The following is a 22,951-nucleotide window of genomic DNA, read 5'->3' on the forward strand; positions in this document are numbered from 1 at the left end:
AATGTGACGGAACAATTGAGATTGAATGAATTTCAATCCAGACTTTGGGAAATATGTCATGGCCTTGAAGACAGTGCAGAATAGATCAACTCGAATTCTCCCAGGAATGAGGTATTTCACTTATGCAGAGAGTAGAGAAACTGGGATTGAGCGGAGAAGGTTATAGGATGATTTTATAGAAGTGTTTAAAATGAGCAAATGTTGTGATAGAATCATAGATGTTTACATCACACTAGACCCTGTCTATGTTTTTATTACAATAGGCGCTGTCTCTGTTTATATTACACTAGACCCTGTCTCTGTTTACATTACACTAGACCCTATCGCTGTTTAAAATACACGAGACTCTATCTCGGTTTATTTTACGCTAGGCCCTGACTCTGTTTATATGAAACTATACTCTTTCTCTGTTTATATTACACTGGGCCCTGTCACAGTTATTACTGCCCTACACCATGTTTGAAATATTGTACACTATAACATGCCCCTGTTTATATTGCAGTCGATCTTGTCATAGTTATTGCTGTACTAGACCATGCACCTGTTTATATTATGCAAGGCTGTGTCTTAGTTAAAATTCCTAAGGTGATTAAAATTATGAAAGGTAGTCATGGACTCATAGACGTTTGCATTTCCTGGAACCTGTCTCTCTTTACATCACACTAGCCCCTGTCTTTGTTTATATAACATTGGCCCTGTATGTTTTATTACTCTAGACCCTATCTGTTTATATTACTCTAGATCCTGTCTCTGTGTATATATTACAGTAGACCATGTCTCTGTCTACATCACACTAGGCCCTGTCTTTGTTTATAGTACACTTGGCCCTATCTGTTTATATTACTCTAGATCCTGTCTCTGTTTATATATTATACTAGACCATGTCTCTCTTTATATTACACTAGACCTTGTCTCTGTTTATATTACACTAGACCCTTTCTCAGTTATTACTGCACTAGAACGTGTCTCTGTTTATATTAAATTATACACTGTCTCTGTTAGATAGTGAGACAGGTGATAGATAGACATTGATAAACGTAAATATATATTTTTGCATCTGTAAGAGGATGCAATAATTTATTTTTACTTCGGAGCGCATTTATTCTTGTTAACAGCTATCAGCATCTGCGGGCAATATCCTTTTGATCTGGTATTGTGTGTATAATATTTGTGTTGAGAGGATGGGGTGAATCCTGTAACAATCTCCCAGAAATGGACTGGGATTGAGGGACAGGACTGAAGGTTGACAATTCACTGCACTTCGCACTACTTAGTGGCATTCTGTGTGTTAAATGTTACTAATTCACACTTGTGTTGCCCTGTGCCAATTGCTCACAGTTTTTAATGTTTAGGATTGTTTTTGATGCAGTATTTTCCATTCAGCTTTCACGTGACCCACGGATTTTGTCAGACTGAGCCTGCAACCGTGACCTCACAACACTGCCGGTTGGGCAGCCGCTGGGTCCTAATGTCCACTGTGTTTAACAGCTCTCATTTGGTTGAGAGGAACACAAAAAGCACACACAAAATGTTGGTTTATAAGAACATAAGAACTAGGAACAGGAGTGGGCCATCCGGCCTTTCGAGCCTGCTCCGCCATTTAATCAGCTGATGGCTGATCTGATATTGGTCCCAACTCCACGTTCCTGCCTGTTCCCCACAACCCTTGACTCCGCTATAGTTCAAGAATCTGTCTATCTCAGCCTTGAATATGTTCAATGATGCAGCTTCTAAAGCTTTCTGTGGTAGACAATTCCAAAGATTCACGACTCTCTGATAGAATAAATTCCTCCTCATCTTCGTCTTAAATGGGTGACCCTTTATTCTGAAACTATGCCCCCTAGTTCGTGATTATCCAACGAGGGGAAATATCGTATCAGCATCTACTCTGTCAAGCCTCCTCAGAATCGTATGTGCACGATTAAGATCACCTCATATTCTTCGAGATACCAAAGAGTACAGGCCCAACCTGGTCAAACTTTCCTCATAAGGCAATACTTTCATTTCAGTAATTAACCTCTTGAACTTTCTCTGAACTGCCTCCAAAGCAAGTATATATTTTCTTAAATAAGGAGACCAAAACTGTATGCAGTACTCCAGGTGTGGTCTCACCAACACTCTGTACAGTTGTAGCAGGACTTCACTACTTTTATACTCCATCCCCCTTGCAATAAAGGTCAACATTCCATTTGTCTTCCTGATTACTTGCTGTACCTGCATGCTAACTTTTTGTGTTTCATGTACAAGGACCCCAATATCCCTCTGTCACGCAGCATTCTGTCGTCTCTCTCCATTTCAATAATTCTTTGCTTTTCTATTCTTTCTACCTAAGTGGATAACCTCACATTTTTCCACATTATGCTCCAGGTGGCAATTTTTGGCCACTCACTTATTCCCTTTGCAGTCTCCTTGTGTCCTCTTCACAACTTGCAGTCCCATCCATCTTTGTATTATCAGTAAATTTGGCAACATTTCACTCGGCCCATTCATCCAAGTCATTAATACAGATTGTGAATATTTGCGGTTCCAGCATTGATCCCTGTTGCACCCCATTATTTACAGTTTGCCAACGTGAAAATGACCCATTTATCCCGACCCTGTTTTCTGTTAGTTAGTAAATCCTCCATCATATTACCTCCAACACCATGACCTCTTATCTTGCGTAGAAACCTTTATGTGAGACCTTATCGAATGCCTTTTGGAAATCAAAATAAACTACATCTATCAGTTCTCATTAATCCACTCTGCTCGTGACATCCTCAAAGAACGCTAATAAAATTGTCAAATAGGATTTCCCTTTCATAAAACCATGGTTATGCTGCTTGATTGTATTATGATTTTCTAAATGTCCTGCTACGACTTATATATTTAAGATTGAGAGAGACAGATTTTTGAATGATAAGAATGTGAAGGGTTATGGGGAGCAGGCAGGGAACTGGAGCTGAGCCCACGATCAAATCAGCTATGATCTTATTAAAGTGTGGAGCAGGCTCGAGGGGCCTAACAGACTGCTACTGCTTATTTTTCTTATGGTCTTATAAGAACGTATGAATAGGAGCAGGAGCAGGCCATATGTCCCCTGAAGCATGCTCCACCATTCAATACGATCATGGCTGAACCGATCATGGACTGAGGTCCAACTCCCTGCCCGTTCCCCATAACCCCTCATGCCCTTATCTTTTAAGAAACTGTCTATTTCTGTCTTAAATTTATTCATTATCCCAGCTTCCACAGCTCTCTGAGTCAGCTACTTCCACAGATCCACAAGCCTCTAAGAGAAGAAATTCCTCCTCATCTCAGTTTTACATAGGCGGCCGCTTATTCTTTGATTTTGCCCTCTATTTCTAGTCTCCCCTATCAGTGGAAACATGCTCTCTGCATGCACCTTTTCAAGCTTCCTCAAAAGCTTATTCGGTTCGATAAGATCACCTCTCATTCTTCTGAATTCGAATGAGTAGAGGCCCAACGCACTCAACATTTCCTCATAAGACAACACTCTCATCACCGAAGTCAACCTAGTGAACCTCTCTGAACTGCCACCAAAGCAAGTGTGTCCTTTCGTAAAAATGTTAACCAAAACTGCACGCAGTATTCCAGGTGTGGCCTCACCAATATCCTGTACAACTGTAGCAAGACTTCCCTGCTTTTATACTCCATTACCATTGCGATAAACACGAAGATTCCATTGGCATCGATGATAGCTTGCTGTGCCTGCGAACTAACCCTTTATGTTTCTTGCACACCAGGTCCTGCTGTACTGCAGCATTTTGCAATTTTTCTCCATTTAAATCATAACTCGCTCTTTGATATTTTTCTGCCAAAGTGCATAACCTCACACTTCGCAACATTATACTCCATCTGCCAAATTTCTGCCCACTCACTAAGCCTGTCTATGTTCTTTTGCACATTTTTTTATGTCCTCCTCACACATTGCTTTTCCTCCCATCTTTGTATCATCAGCAAATTTGGCTACATTACACTTGGTCCTTTCTTCCAAGTCGTTAATATAGATTGTATTTTAGTTGGGTCCAAACACTGATCCCTGCGGCAATCACTAGTTACTGTTTTCCAACCCGAGAATGCACCATTTATCCCGACTCTCTGTTTACTGTTTGTTAGCTAATCCTCTATCCATGCTAATATATTACCCTCAACCACGGAACTTTTATCTTGTGCAAGTAAACTATGTCCATGCCGGTTGACAAAGAGCAATCCAACATAATCCCACTTTTGAGATCACCGTCTGTTGCCTTGTAGGTTACTATACTTCAAGTGCACATCGAAATACATTTAAAAAGTGGTGAGTGTTTCTGCCTCGACCATCCTTTTCATGCAATGAGTTCCATAGCCCTACCACCCTCTGCGTGCAAAGATTTCCCCTCAAATCCCTTTTAAACCTCCTACCAATTTTTTTACACCTCTGCCTCCTGGTTGTTGACCCCTCTGGTAAAGCAAATAGGTCCTTTCACACTCCTCTTCGCTTATTACAATTTCTGCATCGCCCCTCTCTTTTGTGAAAACAGATGCAAAATGTGCATTAAGAACTTCTTCTGCCTCCGCACACAGAGCACATTTACGGTTATCTAATAGGCCCCACTCTTTCGTTAGTTATCCTCTTGCTCCTAATGTATTTATAAAACATATTTGATTTTCCTTGAATCTTCTTGCTCTCTCTTTGCTTTACTAATTTCCTTTTTAAATTAATCCCTACACTTTCTATACCCCTCTAGGGATTCTGCAGCATTGATCCCTCCGTATCTGCCATAAGCCTCCCGTTTTTTTCGTTGTCCTACCCTGTATGTCACTTGACATCCTGCGGGCTCGAGATTTGTTAGTCGCAAGCATTTCCTTTGAGGGAAGATATTTAGTCCGAACCCTCCGGATCTCCTCCTTGAATGCTCTGACACGGATTTACCTTCAAGTAGCTGTTTCCAGTCCACCTTGGCTAAATCACATTTAGTTTAATAAAATTGACTTTCGCCAGTTGAGAACATTTATAAAAGCAAAATACCGCGGATGCTGGAATCTGAAATAAAAAGAGAAAATGCTAGCAATCTAAGCTGGTCAGGCAGCATCTGTGGAGCAAAACATTGTTAATATTTCAGGTCAACACCCCACGGAAGGATATTGGTCCCGGCTCTCTCAAGCTGAAACCCGTCCGGCTTGTACAGGTTCCACCTCCCCAGAAAAGGTCCCAATACCTCAGCAATCTAAAGCCCTCCCTCCTGCACCATCGCTTCAACGAGGTATTCATCTGCTCTATCCTAGTTCTGTATTCACTTGCACGTGGCTCCGACAGTAATCGTTGTGGTCCTGTTTTTAATATCTCTCCCAGCTTCCTAAAGTCTGCCTGCAGGAACACATCCCTTTCTCTACCTATGTCATTAGTATCGATAAGGCCCACGACCTCTGGCTGTTTACCCTTTCCCTCCAGAATGTCTTGCAGCCGCTGGATGACATCCTTGACCCAAGCACGAGGGAGGCAACATACCATCCTGGAGTCATGTTTGTGGCTGCAGAAACGCATATTTGCTCTCCTAACTTCGAATCCCCTACCATTATAGAGCTTCCACTCTCCTTCCTCCACTCCCCACCGCCTTCCCCCATCCCCAGTGCAGCAGTGCCACTTATTTTCCTCGATTGGAAAAAGGATGAAACACTTGCTAATCTGCGCAGAAATTGACTGCTACCCTCACGATTTTATATCCAACATCTTCCACCAGTTTCTGGCAATGGTCTGGTGCAGTAATAATTGAGGCAGGGCAGATTGGAAAACTAGAAACAACTAGTATTATGATTATAATAATAGAACGTGCACCAGAACTGGAATAACAGGGGCGGGTTATTTTCCAATCATAGCAGAGGCTGGGTCTCGTGTAATAATTCCATAACAGGGTCTCATACACTAAGAGTGGAGGCAGTGTCAAGAGTAATAACAGCAAAAGCATGGCCCACCTTGTGAGTAAGAAAGACAGTGTGTGATCCAATAATAATAGAGGCAGACTCTAATGTAATGCTGAACACAATGCTGGATCTAGCGTGATGATCACACAGGCTGTGTCTAGTGCAACGAAACAAATATAGGATAACATATATCAGTGTGCGCACATCAGGGCCGAGTGTTATAATTCAGGAGAGAAGTTGGGAAACACGTCTTCACACCAGGGGTGGTAGAAGTGTGGAACTCTCTCTCATAACCAGCAGTAGAAGCTGGGTCAATTCAGCATTTTAAATCTGAGATAGATAAACTATTACTAACTAAAGGTATGAAGGGATATGGGGACAAAAGGATAGATGGAATGATGATGCAGATCAGCCATTATCTCTTCAATTAAAAGGTTAGTATGCAGGTACAGCAAGTGATCAGGCAGGCCAATGGAATCTTTGTCTTTATTGCAAATGTGATGGATTAAAAAGCAGGGAAAATTTGCTACGGCTGATGAGGCCAAACGTAGAATACTGCGTACAGTTTTGGTTTCCATATTTATAAAATGATATACTTGCTTTTGAAGAAGTTTAGATAAGGTTCACAAGGTTGATTCCGCTATAGATACAGGATTGAGGGCCAGAACATTCTCCTCGTGTTCCTATGTTCTTGTGTAATAGATGCATGCAGTGAAGTGTTACGAGAGCAGAAATGGGATCCGGCTTAAGAATAACATCGGGAAGAGATAACAACAGAAGCAAGGTCTGGTGTAAAAATAAAGGGGTGGAAGAGGACTGAAAGCTGAAAGTTGCCGTGTGCCCCTTTGAGGCCTTGAGAAAGGTCGCGGACCCTTTATATTAAATGGCGGAGCCGGCTCGAGGGGCCGTATGGCCTACTCCTGCTCCTATTTCTTATGTTCTTATGTAGTCTCTCTCCATTTAACAATATTTTCCTTTTCTATTCTTCCTACCTAAGTTGGTAACATCACATTTTCCCATATTATACGCCAGCTGCCAATTTTTTTGTCCACTCACTGAGCTTGTCTATATCCCTTTGCAGACTCGTTGTGTCCTCTTCACAGCTTGCATTCCCACCCATCTTTGTATAATCAGCAAATTTGGCAACATTACATTGTCATTTAATCCAAGTCATTAATATAGATTGTAAATAGTTGCGGCCCCAGCATTGATCCCTGTGGGACCTCACTAATTACAGTTGTCAACCTGACAATGACCATTTTATCCCAACCCTGTTTTCTGTTAGTGAGCAAATCCTCCATCCTTATTACCCCCAAAACCATGACTTCTTATCTTGCACAGTAACATTTATATGGCACCTTATCGAATGCCTTTTGGAAATCCAAATACACTCCATCTACCACTTCCCCTTCATCCACCTTGCCAGTTATATCTCAAATAACTCTAATAAATTTATCAAACACGATTTCCATTTCATAAAACCATGCTTATGCTGCTTGTTTGCAATTATGATTTTCTAAATACCCTGCTACGACTTAAAAGTTGGAGTTAGATTGATTTTTGAATGATAAATGTGTGAAGCGTTATGGGGAGCGGGCAGGGAAATGGAGCTGAGCTAGCAGCAGACCAGCCATGATCTTATTAAATGGCGGAGCCGGCTCAAGGGGCCAAATAGACTGCTCCTGCTTCTATTTCTTATGTTCTTACGGTTCCTCGAGCCTTCTCCGCCATTCAATAAGATCATGGCTGATCTGATCATGGACTGAGGTCTACTTACCTGTCCGCTCCCCATAACACTTTATTCCTTTATCGTTTAAGAAACTGTGTGTTTCTGTCTGAAATTTATTCAATGCCCTGTCTTCCACAGCTCTCTGAGGCAGCGAATTCCACAGATTTACAGCCATCTGAGGGAAGAAATTCCTCCTCATCTCAGTTTTAAGTGGGCTGCCCCTTATTCTAAGATGTTTCCCTTTAGTGCTTGTTTGGCGGTAAAAAATCAAAGATCAAGATATTATTTAAATGAAGAAAAATTGCAAAGCGCAGTACAGCGGGACCTGGGGCATTTGTGCAAGAAACACAGAATATTAGTATGCAGGTAGAGCAAGTGATCAAGAAGGCAATCGAACCTTGGACTTTGTCGCAAAGGGAATAGAGTATAAAAGCAGGGAAGTCTTGCTGCAGTTGTACAGGTTATTGGTGAGGCCACTCCTGGAATACTGTGTGCAGTTTTGGTTTCCATATTTACGACTGGATGAACTTGCTTTGGAGGCAGTTCAGAGAAGGTTAACAAGCTTGATTCCGGAGATGAGGGGTTGATTATCAGGAAAGGTTGAGTAGATTGGGCCTCTACTCATTGGAGTTCAGAAGAATGAGAGGTGATCTTATCGAAACGTATAAGATTATGGGGGGCTTGACATAGTGGATGCAGAGAGGATGTTTCCACTAATAGGGGAGACTAGAATTAGAACTAGGGGTTTTCAGTCGGAACTGAAAACTGAGTGCAAAAGCTTCTATCGATAGATGAAGAGAAAAAAATTAGTTAAGACAAACGTAGATCCCTTGCAGTCAGATTCAGGTGAATTTATAATGGGGAAAAAGAAATGGCAGACCAGTTGAACAAATGCTTTGGTTCTGTCTTCAAGAAGGAAGATACAAATAACTTTCATGAAATACTGGGGGAACGAGGGTCGAGTGAGAAGGTTATTAAGCGGGAAATTGTGTTGGGGAAATTGATGGTATTGAAGGCCGATAATTCCCCGGGGTCTGATAGTCTGCATCCTGGAATACTTAAGGAAGTGGCCCTCGAAATAGTGGGTGCATCGGTGATCATTTTCCAACAGTCTATCGACTTTGGATCAATTCATATGGACTGGAGGGTAGCTAATGTAATAACACTTTTTAACAAAGGAGGGGAGAGAAAATGGGTAATTATGGACCGGTTAGCATGACATCAGTAGTGGAGAAAATGTTGCAATGAATCATTAAAGATGAAATAGCAACGCATTTGGAAAGCATTGTCAGGATCGGTACAAGTCAGCATGGATTTAGGAAAGGGAAATCATGCTTGACAAATTTTTTAGAATTTTTTGAGGATGTAACAATAGAGTAGACAAGGAAGAACCAGTGTATGTGGTGTATTTGGAATTTCAAAAGGTTTTTGACAAGGTCCCACACAAGCGATTGGGGCGCAAAATTAAAGTGCATGGTATTGGGTGTAATGTACTGACATGGATAGAGAACTGGTTAGCAGACAGGAAGCAGAGATTCGGAATAAATGGTCTTTTTCAGAATAGCAAGCAGTGACTAGTGGGGTGCTGCAGGGCTCAGTGGTGGGACCCCAACAATTTACAATATACATCAATGATTTAGATGAAGGAATTGAGTGTAATATCTCCAAGTTTGCAGATAAAACTAAGGTGGGTGGCGGTTTGAACTGTGAGGAGGATGCTAAAAGACGACAGGGTGACTTGGACAGGTTAGGTAAGTGAGCAAGTGCATGGCAGATGCAGTATAATGTGGATAAATGTGAGGTTATCCACTTTGGTGTCAAAACCACGAAGGCAGAATATCATCTGAATGGCGGGGCATTAGGAAAAGGGGAGTTGCAACGAGACCTGGGTGTCATGGTACGTCTGTCATTGAAAGTTTGCATTCACGTACAGCAGTTGGTGAAGAAGGTAAATGGTACGTTGGCCTTCATAGCTAGGGGGTTTGTGAATAGGAACAGGAAGGTCTTACCGCAGTTGTACAGCACCTTGGTGAGGCCTCACCTGGAATATTGTGTTCAGTTCTGTTCTCCTATTCTGAGGAAGGACGTTTTTGCTATTGAAGGAGTGCAGCGAAGCTTCACCAGACTGATTCCAGGGTTGACAGGACGGAAATATGAGGAGAGACTGGGTCGACTGAGCCTGTATTCACAGGAGTTTAGAAGGATGAGAGGGGATCTCATAGAAACACGTAAAATTCTGACGGGAATGCACAGGTTGGATGCAGGAAGAATGTTCCCGATGTTGGTGAAGTCCAGAACCAGGGGACAAAATTTACGGATAAGGGGTAAGCCATTTAGGACTGAGATGAGGAGAAGCTTCTTCACTCAGACAGTTGTTAATATGTGGAATTCTCGACCATAGAGAGTTGTTGATGCCAGTTCATTGCATATATTCAAGGGAAAGTTAGATATGTCCCTTACAGCTAAAGGGATCAAGGGGTATGGAGAGAAAGCAGAAACGGGATACTGAGGAGAATGATCAGCCATGATCTTATTGAATGGTAGTGCAGGCTCAAAGGGCCGAAATGCCTACTTCTGCACCTATTTTCTATGTTTCTATGTTTCTATAATATTATAATAAGTGGCCGCCCATTTAAAACTGAGATGAGGAGGAATTTTTTCTCTCAGAGGATTGTAAATCTGTGGAGTTCGCTATCTCAGAGCGCTGTGGAAGCTGGGTCACTGTATACATTTAAGACCGGGATCGACAGTTTATTAACTGATAAGATAATAAGGGGTTACGGAGAGCGGGGAGGGAAGTGGAGCTGAGTCCCTGATCGGATCAGCGAAGATTATATTAAATGACGGAGCAGGCTTGAAGGGCCGCATGCCCTAATCCTGCTACGTTTTCTTACCTTCTAATGTAATTGGCTATAGATACAGGATCGAGGGGCAGACCATCCTCCTCGTGTTCCTGTGGTCCTGTCTAATAGAGGCGGGGAGTGTGGTGTTACAAGAGAAGAAATGGGATCTGGTTTAAGAATAACATCGGGAAGAGATCACAACAGAAGAGAAGTCTGGTGTAAAAACAAAGGGTTGGAAGAGGACTGAAAGCTGAAAGTTGATGTGAGCCCCTTTAAGGCCTTGAGAAAACCTGCGGACCCTTTGTATTAAATGGTGCAGCAGGCTCGAGGGGCCTTTTGACCTACAACTGCTCCTATTTCTTATGTTCTTATGTTCTTATTACAAGTGATCGATCTTGCGACAGGATTACTGCCCGGGCACGACAATGAAAATTATTCCCTGCGTTCTTTGTGTAACTGCAACAAAGGGAGGTTCTCGAGATAAAACAGTTGGTTCAGTACCTTTCCAAAAGGGACAGAAACTCCACTGGGTGAATATACCTGATTATTTTGCCTACTATTTCCATGCTAAAGCAAGGAAATTATTGGTAAAGGTTTATAAATCACAGGTTCCACCCCAGCTGCAGTAGGCATCATACTTCTCTAGTCTAAACTTTAATCTATGAAGCCCAGAAAGACTGAGAAAGAGAAAAAGAGACTTAAAAAGAGGAGACAAGAGATGGTGGGAGATAAAAGCTGAGATATAGAATCACAGAATGATTCAGCCCACCGTGCCGATTCCGGCTCTTTGAAAGAGCGATCCAATTAGTCCCCATCCCCTGCTCTTTCCCCATAGCCCTGTGATGTTCTTCCTTCATGTATCTGTCCATTACCCATTCGGGAGATATTATTGAATCTGCTTCCACCAGCCTTTCAGGCAGTGCGTTCCATTTCACAGAAACTCGCTGCATAAAGAAAAACATCACCATATAAAATGACAGAGAGCGAGTGACCATCTCCCGGCTTCAGAAAACTGAGGGAGCTCAGTGACTGATCCACACACACCGACAGTCATTTCCAGAATAGAGACTCTGAACAACAGCCTCATTTGCAAATGTCACCGCAATGTGAGGCTCTGCACTATCTCCCTGGCCAGATATAGATCTCCTTATCAGATGTTTCCACCAGATTGCGGTCCCGGGGTTTATTTTCTACTCAGAAGTAAGATGTGCGGTTTGGTGCCGCAGCAGAGAAACAGGAAGTTGTGTTGCCTGAGAATAAAATAGCGTCAGTTCGATGTTATCACAATAAACAGGCTTCCGGTCTGTGAGGGCGGCCTCACACTTACAGCACCAAGACCCACACACAGAGGCTTCACCCTGACAGCACCGAGATCCACATAGACAGAGGCCTCACCCTGACAGCACCCAGATCCACACACAGAGGCCTCAACCTGACAGCACCAAGACCCACACACAGAGGCCTCGCCCTGACAGCCCAAGACCCACACACAGAGGCATCACCCTGACAGCAGCAGGACCCACACACAGAGGCCTCACCCTGACAGCACCAAGACCCACACACAGAGGCCGCACCCTGACAACAGCAAGACCCACGAATAGAAGCCTCACCCTGAGAGCACCAAGACCCAAGCACAGACGCCTCACCCTGACAGCACCCACACACAGAGACCTTACCCTGACAGCACCCACACACAGAGGCCTCACCCTAATAGCTCCAAGACCCACAACACAGATTGCCCCTAGTCGCAACATTGCAATCACCTCCATTCTCATTTGAAAGATTAAAATCCAATAATTTATTTGGTGTTTAACACATTCACTAAAGCGGGAGATGGACTGAAGGTGATCACTGGGATAGAAAAGGGGTAAATAAAATTAATTTCCCTCAAACAATGTTCTTGGAAAGTAGAAGGCTTTAGATAAGTTAGGTGGTGTCTGAGAGATAGAGAGGGAGAGATAGGCTAGAGGTAGAGTGCGTTTGGTGTTGTCTGAGACAAAGGCCGCTACATCTTTTAAGGGATAAAATAAAAACAGAAAAAAATTTAAATCTCAGCGGGTCAGGCAGCATCTGTAGAGAGCGAAACAGAGTTAACATTTCGCACAATGACAATTCGTCATAAAATCTTTTAAGGAGATGGTGGAATAATTGTCTGAAGCAAGGATGATAACAAACTCTGCAGAGAGAGATGACCAGCGTAACTAGATTTGTGTTATTCCAGTGCAGATCAAGCATGGACGCAATGGGCTTCTTTCTGTGATACGAACTACTACGATTCTATGGTACATTATGAGGAAGGGAAGGGACTTATTCGGACTTCCTGATTAACACCATTCGCACACCACCATAAATAATTAATTTCCCTGACCGGTGATTAACTTGACTTGCGCTTTTGTTAATTAGCAAAATTTACAAACGATTCATTGTCTGTAGAGAACATTGATGTGTGTGTGTGGAGCATATTGATGCGTATATGAAGCACAGTGATGTGTATGTGGAGCACATTGATGTCTGTGTGAAGCACATTGATGTGTGAGTGGAGTGCATTGATGTGTGTGTGGAACACATTGATGTGTGTGTGTGGAGCACATTGATGTGTGTGTGTGGAACACATTGATGAGTGTGTGTGGAATAAATTGATGTGTGTGTGGAGTAGATTGATGTGTTTGTGGAGTACATTGATGTGTGTGTGGAGCACATTGAGGTGTGTGTGGAGTACATTAATGTGTGTGTGGAGTACATTGAAGTGTTGTTGGAGTACATTGATATGTGTGTGGAGCACATTGTTGTGTTTGTTTGGAGCACATTGGTGTGTGTGTGTGGAGCACATTGATATGTGTGTGTAGAGCACATTGATGTGTGTGTGTGGAGTACATTGATGTGTCTGCGTGGAGTACATTGATGTGTGTGTGGAGTACATTGAAGTGTTTTTGGAGTACATTGATATGTGTGTGGAGCACATTGGTGTGTTTGTTTGGAGCACATTGGTGTGTGTGTGTGGAGCACGTTGATATGTGTGTGTAGAGCACATTGCTGTGTGTGTGTGGAGCACATTGATGTGTCTGTTTGGAGCACATTGATGTGTGTGTGTGGAGCACATTGATGTGTGCATGGAGCACATTGATGTGTGCGTGCAGCACATTGATATGTGCGTGGAGCACATTGGTGTGTGTGTATGGAGCACATTGATATGTGTGCGTGGAGCGCATTGGTGTATATGTGTGGAGCACATTGATGTGTGTGTGTGGAACACATTGATGTGTGTGTGGTGCACATTGATGTGTGTGTGGTGCATGGAGCACATTGATGTGTGTGTGGAACACAGTGATGTGTGCGTGGAGCACATTCGTGTGTGTGTGGAGCATATTGATGTGTGTGTGGAGCACATTGATGTGTGTGGGTGGAGCACATTGATATGTGTGGGTGGAGCACATTGATATGTGTGTGTGGCGCACATTAATGTGGGTGGGTGGAGCACAATGATGTATGTGTGGGGCACATTGATGTGTGTGTGGTGCACATTGGTGTGTGTGCGGAGCACATTGATTTGTTTGTACAGCACATTGATGTGTGTGTGGGGCACAATGATGTGTGTGTGGGGCACATTGATCTGTGTGTGTGGAGCACATTGATGTGTGTGCGTGGAGCATACTGATGTATTTATTTCTCTTGATGTGCTGATATTTCTCTTTCTTAGACGTGGAAATGCATCATCTGAAATTCATTCACAAGAAAATGCATCCATCAATAAGAAAGAAAGACTTCTATTTACACAGCTCCTTTCAGCACCTGAGGCCGTCGCAAAGCACTTTCCAGACAATAAAATTACTTGAAGTGTAGTCACAGTTGTAATGTAGGAAACGTGGCAGTCAAATTGAGCGCAGCAAGATCCCACAAATTGCATGCGATAAATGAGCAGAGAATCGATCTTCTCAATCCTGTTCATTGAGGAAAAGTTATTATACAGGAAAATGTGGATAAATCCTCTGCTCTTCTGCTCAATGATGCCACGCGATCTTATACGTCGATCTGAGAGGGCAGACGGGATCTCGGGTTAACTTGTCATTCCAAGACGGCACCTCTGACAGTGCAGCGCTCCTTCAGCACTGGCAACGGGAGTGATGTGTCTGGACTTTGCGCACAAGTCTCTGGAGTGGGAATTAATCCCAAAACTATCTGAGACCGAGGTGATTACGAGGCCCACTGAGCATCAGCTGACACAAACATACATTGTCGTGTGAAGTGCAATTGATATGTGGCCCAATGTAACCGAAAGAGAGAGACGGGGACGAGTGTAATATGAAACGAGACTTGGTCTTGTGCAATAATAATAGAGGCAGGTTATGTGTAATATAGACAGATACAGGGCCTAGTGTAATATAAACAGTGAAAGGGTCTCGTCTATAATAAACAGAGCCTGGGTCTAGTCTAATATAAACAGAGACGGACCTGGCATAATAGAAACAGAGACAGGATCTAGTGTGATATAAACAGAGACAGGGCCTAATTCAATTTAAACAGAGACAGTGCCTAGTGTAGTATAAATTGAGATTCTGGTCCAGTGCAGTAATAACTAAGTCAGTGTCTTGTTTAATAGGAACAGAGACAAGATCTAGAACAGTACTAACTGACTCAGGGCCTAATCCATTATAAACGGAGATAGTGCCTACTATCATATAAATTGAGACATGGTCTTATGCAGCAGCAGCTGTGCCGTCTGGTTAATGGCCCTCCTGTCAGTGGGAATATTTTCATAGATTCACAGGGCCGAATTTGTGGACATATCGCCGGCTGCCACTGCATTTTCTCGGCGGTCTCCCTGTTTTTTCTGCGCTCTCCCCTCCGAGAGAGTTTCGTAAGGCCCTCATGCAGGTGGGGCTCGAAGACCACTGGGGAGCTTCCATTGACATGCGCCGGCTTGCAACACCAACAAAAGACCTAATGCACGCTGCCTCCCGAGATTGGTCTGAGTGTTCCTCCCCTCCAGCAGCAGAAGAGACCGCCGCATGGAGGCAGGTCCTAACTGAATGGTAAGTTTGCAGATGTCCAAGAAAATGTTAGTGCACTTGTTTTCTTCATTATTTTGCAGCGATTTTGGAGATAGCATCTTCTGAAGGATTTGTAATAGTTTCTTTTTCATGTGTTGAATTGTTTTTATTTCTGCCCCCCTCCGTGGACTGACGCTATGCTCGGTGTTACTTTGTCGAGCATCGCATTTGCTGGCCAGAATCTGACCTACCGCCCCCTGCCGCACAGAATCGGCGTTTAAAGCCCACTTTGAACGCTGGATGTTTTTTTTCCCATTGTTCCACCAAAGCTCCACCCTTTACCTTAGCTATCCTTTGGACGGTACATGAGCAAAACTTAAGTTTGACCAAACTCAGGCCCATAGATTAGTACAGCACACGATGTCGCAATTGAGCCCATAGATTCTGTGCCCACTCTTTCGAAGATCAATCCCGTTAGTCTCAATCCCCCGCCCTTTCCAGATATCCCGGCATTTGTTCTCTTTCAAGTGTTTATAGAATTTCCTTTTGAAGGCTAATATTCAATGCATATCTAACACGCTATCAGGCAATACACTCCAAAACTTAACCAGTGGTAGCATAGCGAAGTTCGTCCAAATATCGCCTCTGGTTCTTTTGTCAATCACCTTACATCTGATACAGTTTCTATTTATTTACTCTAACTAAATCCTTGATGATTTTAAACACGTCTATCAAATTTACTCTAAGGAGCAGAATACTTCTCCTGTCTCTCCACATTAACTGAAGTCACTCATTCGTGGTACAATTCTATTAAACATGCCCTTAACCTTCTCCCTTCCAAGGAAAACAATCCCATCTCCTCCAGTCTCTCCACGGTAACTGGTCCCTCATGCCTGGTACTAATCTATTAAATCTCATCTTAATCTTCTCTGCTCGAAGGACAACAACCCCAGCTTCTCCAGTATCTCCACATAATTTTAATCCCCCATCCCTGATACGTTACCAGTCAATTTCATCTGACCCTCTCGAAAGTCTTCACGTCCTTCCTAAATTGTGGTGCTCAGAATTGGACACAATACTGCAGCAAGGGCAGAAGTGGTTTTTCTAGTCACTCATCCCTGGTACCAATCTGGTAAATCTCCCCTCACCCTTCTGTGCTTAAGGAGAACAGCCCCAGCTTCTCCAAGTCTGTCTGCGAAGTGAGAGCCTGCGTCGTACCGTCCCGTACACACAATGGCAGCGAGCTCCAGGCGGGTACTGGCCTGTCCTCAACAGCAAGATGGGGGAGGGAAAAAGAGCATCTGAAAGTCTTCGAAGTCTTAAAACAAATGTTTTAATTGTTGCCCTTATTTTCTTCATTTAAAAAAAGGAAAATTATTCTGATTGCCCCAAACACAAATTCTACCCAGTGCCAGTTCCTCATCCAATTACCTCTCCGGAAAGATCACCATTTTATTTATTTTCAGTTTATTTTTTTTTGGTGGGGGGGGTGGTGTCGTAAATATATATATTTGTCATCGCTGCCTCTCTTTTTTGTGAATATATATGAAAGCCCGATGAAGGAATTGGGTGCAGAAAATTCCAGCTGAGGAAGCCTCATCGATGGAAACAGAAACACTGCAAAGGGAAAAAGTAAGAATCGGTTGGGCTGAGGGTGAGATGGAGGGAGGGAGGACTGGAGTGATGGTGGGTGGAGGGATGGAACGAGGGAGGGAAGCAGGAGGGATGAAGTGAGAAAGGGAAGGAGAGTCGGATGGAGGGTCCGAGGGATGGACAGAGTGAGGAAGATATGTGTGCAGCGAGGGTGCGATTGATAGAGGAAGGGATTGATCATGGTAGGGATGGAGGGAGGGATGAAGGAATGGAGGGAGGAGAGACGGATGGAGGGTGGGAGTAATGGTGGGAGGGAGTGCTGGAGTCCCTCTCAATTTACCCGATCATGATTTTGTCATCATACACTTCATGATTTTGAACACCTCTAATAATTGGCCCATAACCTGCTCGGCTCTAAGGTGAACCGTCCCAGCTTCCAGCTGCTCTGATGGTGCAGCTCACACAGTGTAAAACTCAAGATCCGTGAGTCCTTCCGCCTCAGGCACTTCCAGATGTTCCTTGTGGAATTGTTGACATTTTCAGGTGGAAATCCCAGCGTAGGAATTACATCCCAGGCAAGAAAAGATTACTCGCTCCTGATAATAGACGGATTCATGTAAGACTGGGCTCAGGCGCTGAATTTCAAACACGATGAGCTGAATAACAACATTTTAAAATACAAGCTATGATATGTTCAAGCCTCGGATCAGTTGGAACACTCTCGCCTCTGACTCAGAAGGTCACAGGTACGAAACCCCACTCCAGAGACCTGAGCCAATAATCTACGCCGACCCGCCAATGCCAGTACTAAGGGATTGCTGCACGATCAGATTGCTGTCTTTTGTCGCAGACATTTATTTGTGGGATCTTGATGTGCATAAATTGGCTACCATATTTCCTACATTACAACAATTAGCACGTTTCTAAAGTAATTTATTGTCTGTAAAGCATTTGGGACATCATGACTTCATGAAAGGTGTTATATAGATGCAAGTTGTTTATAAATGTCAATATTTTAAAAAACAAAATTGCAATATATGAAAAGCTCAGATATTACTGTGATTGTCGGACCCTCCTCTGGTCACTGTTTCAAATTGTTTAGTTTCAGTGGCTTAAATCTTCCACGAAATGTAGATCCAGTGGAATAGCAGCCTGTTCAGAGATGTTCGGCAGCAGAACTTTCAGAATTCAATTATTCATTTTAATATGTTTTCCCTTTGATATAAACCGCATCTGTTGTAATTGAACAAGTCTGAAGCCAACCTCACTGTTCGAGATAATTCTATTAATGTTGTACCAACTGTCAATGTTTGTTAAATTAACCCTTGTTGTGAGTTGAAACGAATCAATAACTGACTCTGTTGACCTGTTTTTATGCCATGATCACTACATGGGAACCAGTGAGGCATTTATGTATATAAACACTGAAATAGATGTCCCAGATTAGAGGACTGAGCGACAGAAACACAATAAATGTGTCCCCATCAACACAGCATACAAATAAAGATAGATGGAAATGCACCAATAGTTTTTTGGTATACTTCTCTAAATTACAGGATAATAAGGTAAAGATGGTCCCCACGGACAAAAATGGAGAAATATTCCTTCTCGCCAGCATGTACGGCAACATTACCAATTTAATAGTGGAGATTTCCGGTATCCTCTCACTCTCCTGTTTCTACCTTCTGTCTTGTTTCTCAAGAATGGATCTTTGACATCCCCCCACATCGACATGTCAACATCTAACAAAAGATTGCCTTCAGCTCTAATGATATGCCTCTGACCAAATTATTTGGTGTGCAAAGAAGGAGATTTAATCGAAAATGTGACTTGCACATTAAATGATCTGGGAGCTTTTCATGGGACAGTGCAGAGGGATCGTTTCAGCCTATCGGCCCGTGATGTATCTGCCCTGAAAATGTTTGATGGGACAGTGTAGAGTGAGATTTTCTCTCCATCTAACCCATGCTGTACCAGCCCTGGAAGTGTTTCATGGGACGCTGCAGAGGGAGCTTTACTCTCTACCTAAACCGTGCTGTAACTGCCCTGGAAATATTTAATGGGACGGTGTAGATGGAGCATCACTCTGTGTCTAACCCGTGCTGTAGCTGCCCTGGGGATGTTTGATGGGACCGTGTAAAGGGTACATCATTCTATATCTTACACGTGGTGTACCTGCCCTGGGATTGTTTGACGGGACAGTATAGAGGCAGCATCACTTTCTATCTGACATATGCTGTACCTCCGCTGTGAGATAAAGGGTGTGGTTCAATGATAACGGTGACAGAGTCTAGTCTTGTATAAAAAGAGTCATGGTCTAGTTTGTAATACAAACGATTGGGGCTAGTGTAATATAAACATTGTCCTTGTCTAGTTTAATATAAACAGATACAGGATCTTGTGTAATAGGAACAAAGGCATGGCATATTCCAGTAATATATGAGACAGGACCATGTACAATATTAGTAGCTGTCATGCATTAAAAAGTGTGGTCGGGCCTAGCGCAGTGATTATTGATACAGAGTTCCTGGCATGTGGGTGTGGGTGTCGCTGCAAAGCCAGCTATGATTGTCTGTCCCTAAATAGCCCGGCGAAGCAGAAGGTTAGCTGCCACCTTGAGCCAGGAATGTGAAGTAATGGTAATACATTTCCAAGTCAGGATGCTGTGTGATTTGGAAGGGAACGTGGAGATGATGATGTTCCTATGAGCCTGCTGCCCTTGTCCTTCTAGTTGAAATAGGTCGTAGGTCTGGGAGGTGCTGTCGAAGATGTCTTGGAGAGTTGCTGCAATGCATCTTGTGGATAGTAATCATTGCAGACATGGTGCATCGATGGTGGAGGGGATGAAAATTTAACGTGGTGGATGGGGTAATATAAACTGGAGCGAGGACTAGTGTAGTAATACTTGAGACAGGCTCTGGTGTATTATAGAATCATAGAGCGGTTACAGCACAGAAGAGGGCCATTCGGTCCAAATTTCCCGTGCCACTCTCTGCAAAAGTATTTCATCTAGTCCACTCCCCCGCCCTTTCCCGTAGCACTGTGAATTATCTTTCTTCAGGTACTTATATAATTCCCTTTGGAATGCCACGATTGACTGCCTCCACTTTCCTTTCAGGCAGTGCATTCCACGTCCTTACCACTCGCTGCGTACACACGTTTTCCTCATGTCGCCTTTGGTTGTTCTGCCAATCACCTTAAATCTGTGGTCTCTGTTTTCGAGCATTTCGCCATGGGGACACTTTCTCTCCAGCCACTCTCTCTCGACTCCTTATGATTCTGAAAACCTCTTTCTCAAATCTCATCTCAACCTTCTCTGCTCTCAAGAGAACACCCCAGCTGCTCAAGACTATTCACGTAACCGAACTACATTATCCCTCTCTAGGGCCTTGAAATCCTTCCTAATTTGCGATGCCCAGAATTGGACCCAATACTCCAGTTGAGGATGAACCAGTATAACTTCCTTTCTTTTGTATTCTACGCTTCTTTTATGAAGTCTAGAATCACGTATGCTTTTATTTAAACACTTTCTCGGCCGGCCCTGCATTATTCAATGATTTGTGCCCATATAATTCCAGGTCATGCATCCCATTATAATTGTATTTCTTTGTTAATATTGCCTCTCCTCGGTTTTCCTAATTCAATGTATCTCTTCACATATTTCTCCGTTTCATTTGCCACGTGTCCACCCATTCCAGCAGCCTGAAATGTCCTTTTGATGTCTATCATTATCCTCCACACTTTAAATTATACTTATAAGTTCTGTTTTATTGGCAAATATTTAAATTGTACCCATACACACAAGTTAAGTCATGAATATAAATCAAGAAAAGCAGTGCGCCCAGTACCAACCGCTGTGGCACACCACTGCATACCTTCCTCCAGTCCAATAAAACCACTACTCTCTCATTCCTGTCACGCAGCCAATTTCGCACCCATGCTGCCACTGTCCCTCTTCTTCGAAGGGCTTCAACATTGCTGGCAAGGAAATAACCAAGGCACTTTATCAAAAGCCTTTTGGAAGTCCACCACATCAATCATATAAACTGAGATTGAGTCTAGTGCAGTAGAAACTGCGGCGGGGTCTGGTGTAATGAAAGAAACAATTATAGAATTACAGGTGCATTAACGTCATGCTAGGTACAGGTGCAGTTTCACTTTTACCATCACTAGCACCAATAATAACGCACTTGAAGTGTATATCAGGGGATTCTGTGTGATGGTGAGATGATCACTGGACAATAAAGTGCAGAGGCTGGTGGCTGGCTACTCATTATCGTCGGTGTGATTTAATCCCCTTTCCCATTGAATACTGCGGACAGACATGGTCACCTTATTAATGGAACGGTCTTTGTGACATCATTTTCCAAAAAAGTGCATACAAGACAATATATTATCAATAAATGGGAAAGATATAAAAACACTCTGGAATTAGCTGTCGAATAAAATACAATGTTGAAAAATAATTGTTGAAGCTAATCATTTATATTTGTGGAATGTAATTGCAAACATTATCATTGATGTTTTTTGTACACAAACTGCAGCGCGTGCGCACACACACACACACACACTCTCACACACATATATACGCACACACACATACACATACACGCACGCATATATGCACACACACTTAGACACACACATAAACACACACACACACACATACATACATAAAGACACACATACATATACACATGAGGAGGAATTTCTTCACCCAGAGAGTGGTGAACCTGTGGAATTCTCTACCACAGAAAGTTGTTGAGGCCAATTCACTAAATATATTAAAAAACGAGTTAGATGAAGTCCTTATTACTAGGGGAATCAAGGGGTATGGTGATAAAGCAGGAATGGGGTACTGAAGTTGCATGTTCAGCCATGAACTCATTGAATGGTGGTGCAGGCTAGAAGGGCCGAATGGCCTACAGCTGCACCTATTTTCTATGTTTCTATGTTTCTATGTACACATACACGCACACATACATACCCACACATACACACACACTCATACACACAAACACGCATGCACACACATATACATGTACACACACATATACCGAACATTTAGACTGTGCTCTTTTCAGTTGTACGCCTTAACCAAATGAGAGTTATATTCCGGTGGACATTAGGACCCTGTGGCCGCCCATCCGGCGGTCTTGTGCGATCACGTTTCCAGGCTCTGTGTGACACAATCAGTGGGTCACGTGATAGTTCAATATAAAATATTCCAGGAAAACAATTCTTAACAGTAAATAACTGGGAGAAATGAGCACAGTATAACACAAGTGTGAATTAGTAACATTTAACAAACAGAGTGCCAGTAAGTAGTGCAAAGTGCAGTGAATTGCTCACCTTCAGTCCTGTCCCTGAATCCCAGTCCATCTCTGGGAGATTGTTGCAGGATTCACCCCATCCTTTCAACACGAATATTACCGACACAATACCAGATCAATTAGACATTGCACAGAACTCTTGATAGCTATAAATAAATCTAAACATATGTTCCAACCAAAAAAGTATTGCATCCGCTCACCCACACACAAATATATTTTTTTATATTTATATCGAGCGTCCATCTATAAATCTTCTGTCTAACTAACAGACGCATGACAAAGTGCGGAAATAACTGAGACAGATTCTGTTGTAAAATAAGTAGGGATATAGTCCCTGGAGTGGAATTTTATCCCAAAACTATCTGAGACTAAGCCGAAAATGAGACACACCGAGCCTCGGCTGATTCAAACAGACATTATCTTGTGAACTGTAATTGAGACATGGCCCATTGTAACATAAAGGCAGACAGGGTCTAGTGCAATATAAACAGAGAGAAGGCCTTGTGTAATATAAACAGAGAAAGGGTGTAGTGTAATAAAACAGAGACAAGGTCGAATCTA

General features: G+C 42.9%; 1 gene segment (V, D, J or C); it reads left to right on the top strand.

Moving 5' to 3' along the window:
* LOC139235587 (Ig heavy chain C region-like) overlaps nt 1-22,951 on the top strand; it is a 130,719-nt gene that overhangs the window by 14,877 nt on the left and 92,891 nt on the right. The window contains 2 exon segments of the C gene segment in view: nt 17,601-17,673; nt 18,614-18,713. Of these exon segments, the coding sequence occupies nt 17,601-17,673; nt 18,614-18,713 (173 nt within the window).

The sequence above is a fragment of the Pristiophorus japonicus genome, chromosome 23 (assembly GCF_044704955.1).
Source record: "Pristiophorus japonicus isolate sPriJap1 chromosome 23, sPriJap1.hap1, whole genome shotgun sequence".
Taxonomy (NCBI): Eukaryota; Metazoa; Chordata; class Chondrichthyes; family Pristiophoridae; genus Pristiophorus; species Pristiophorus japonicus.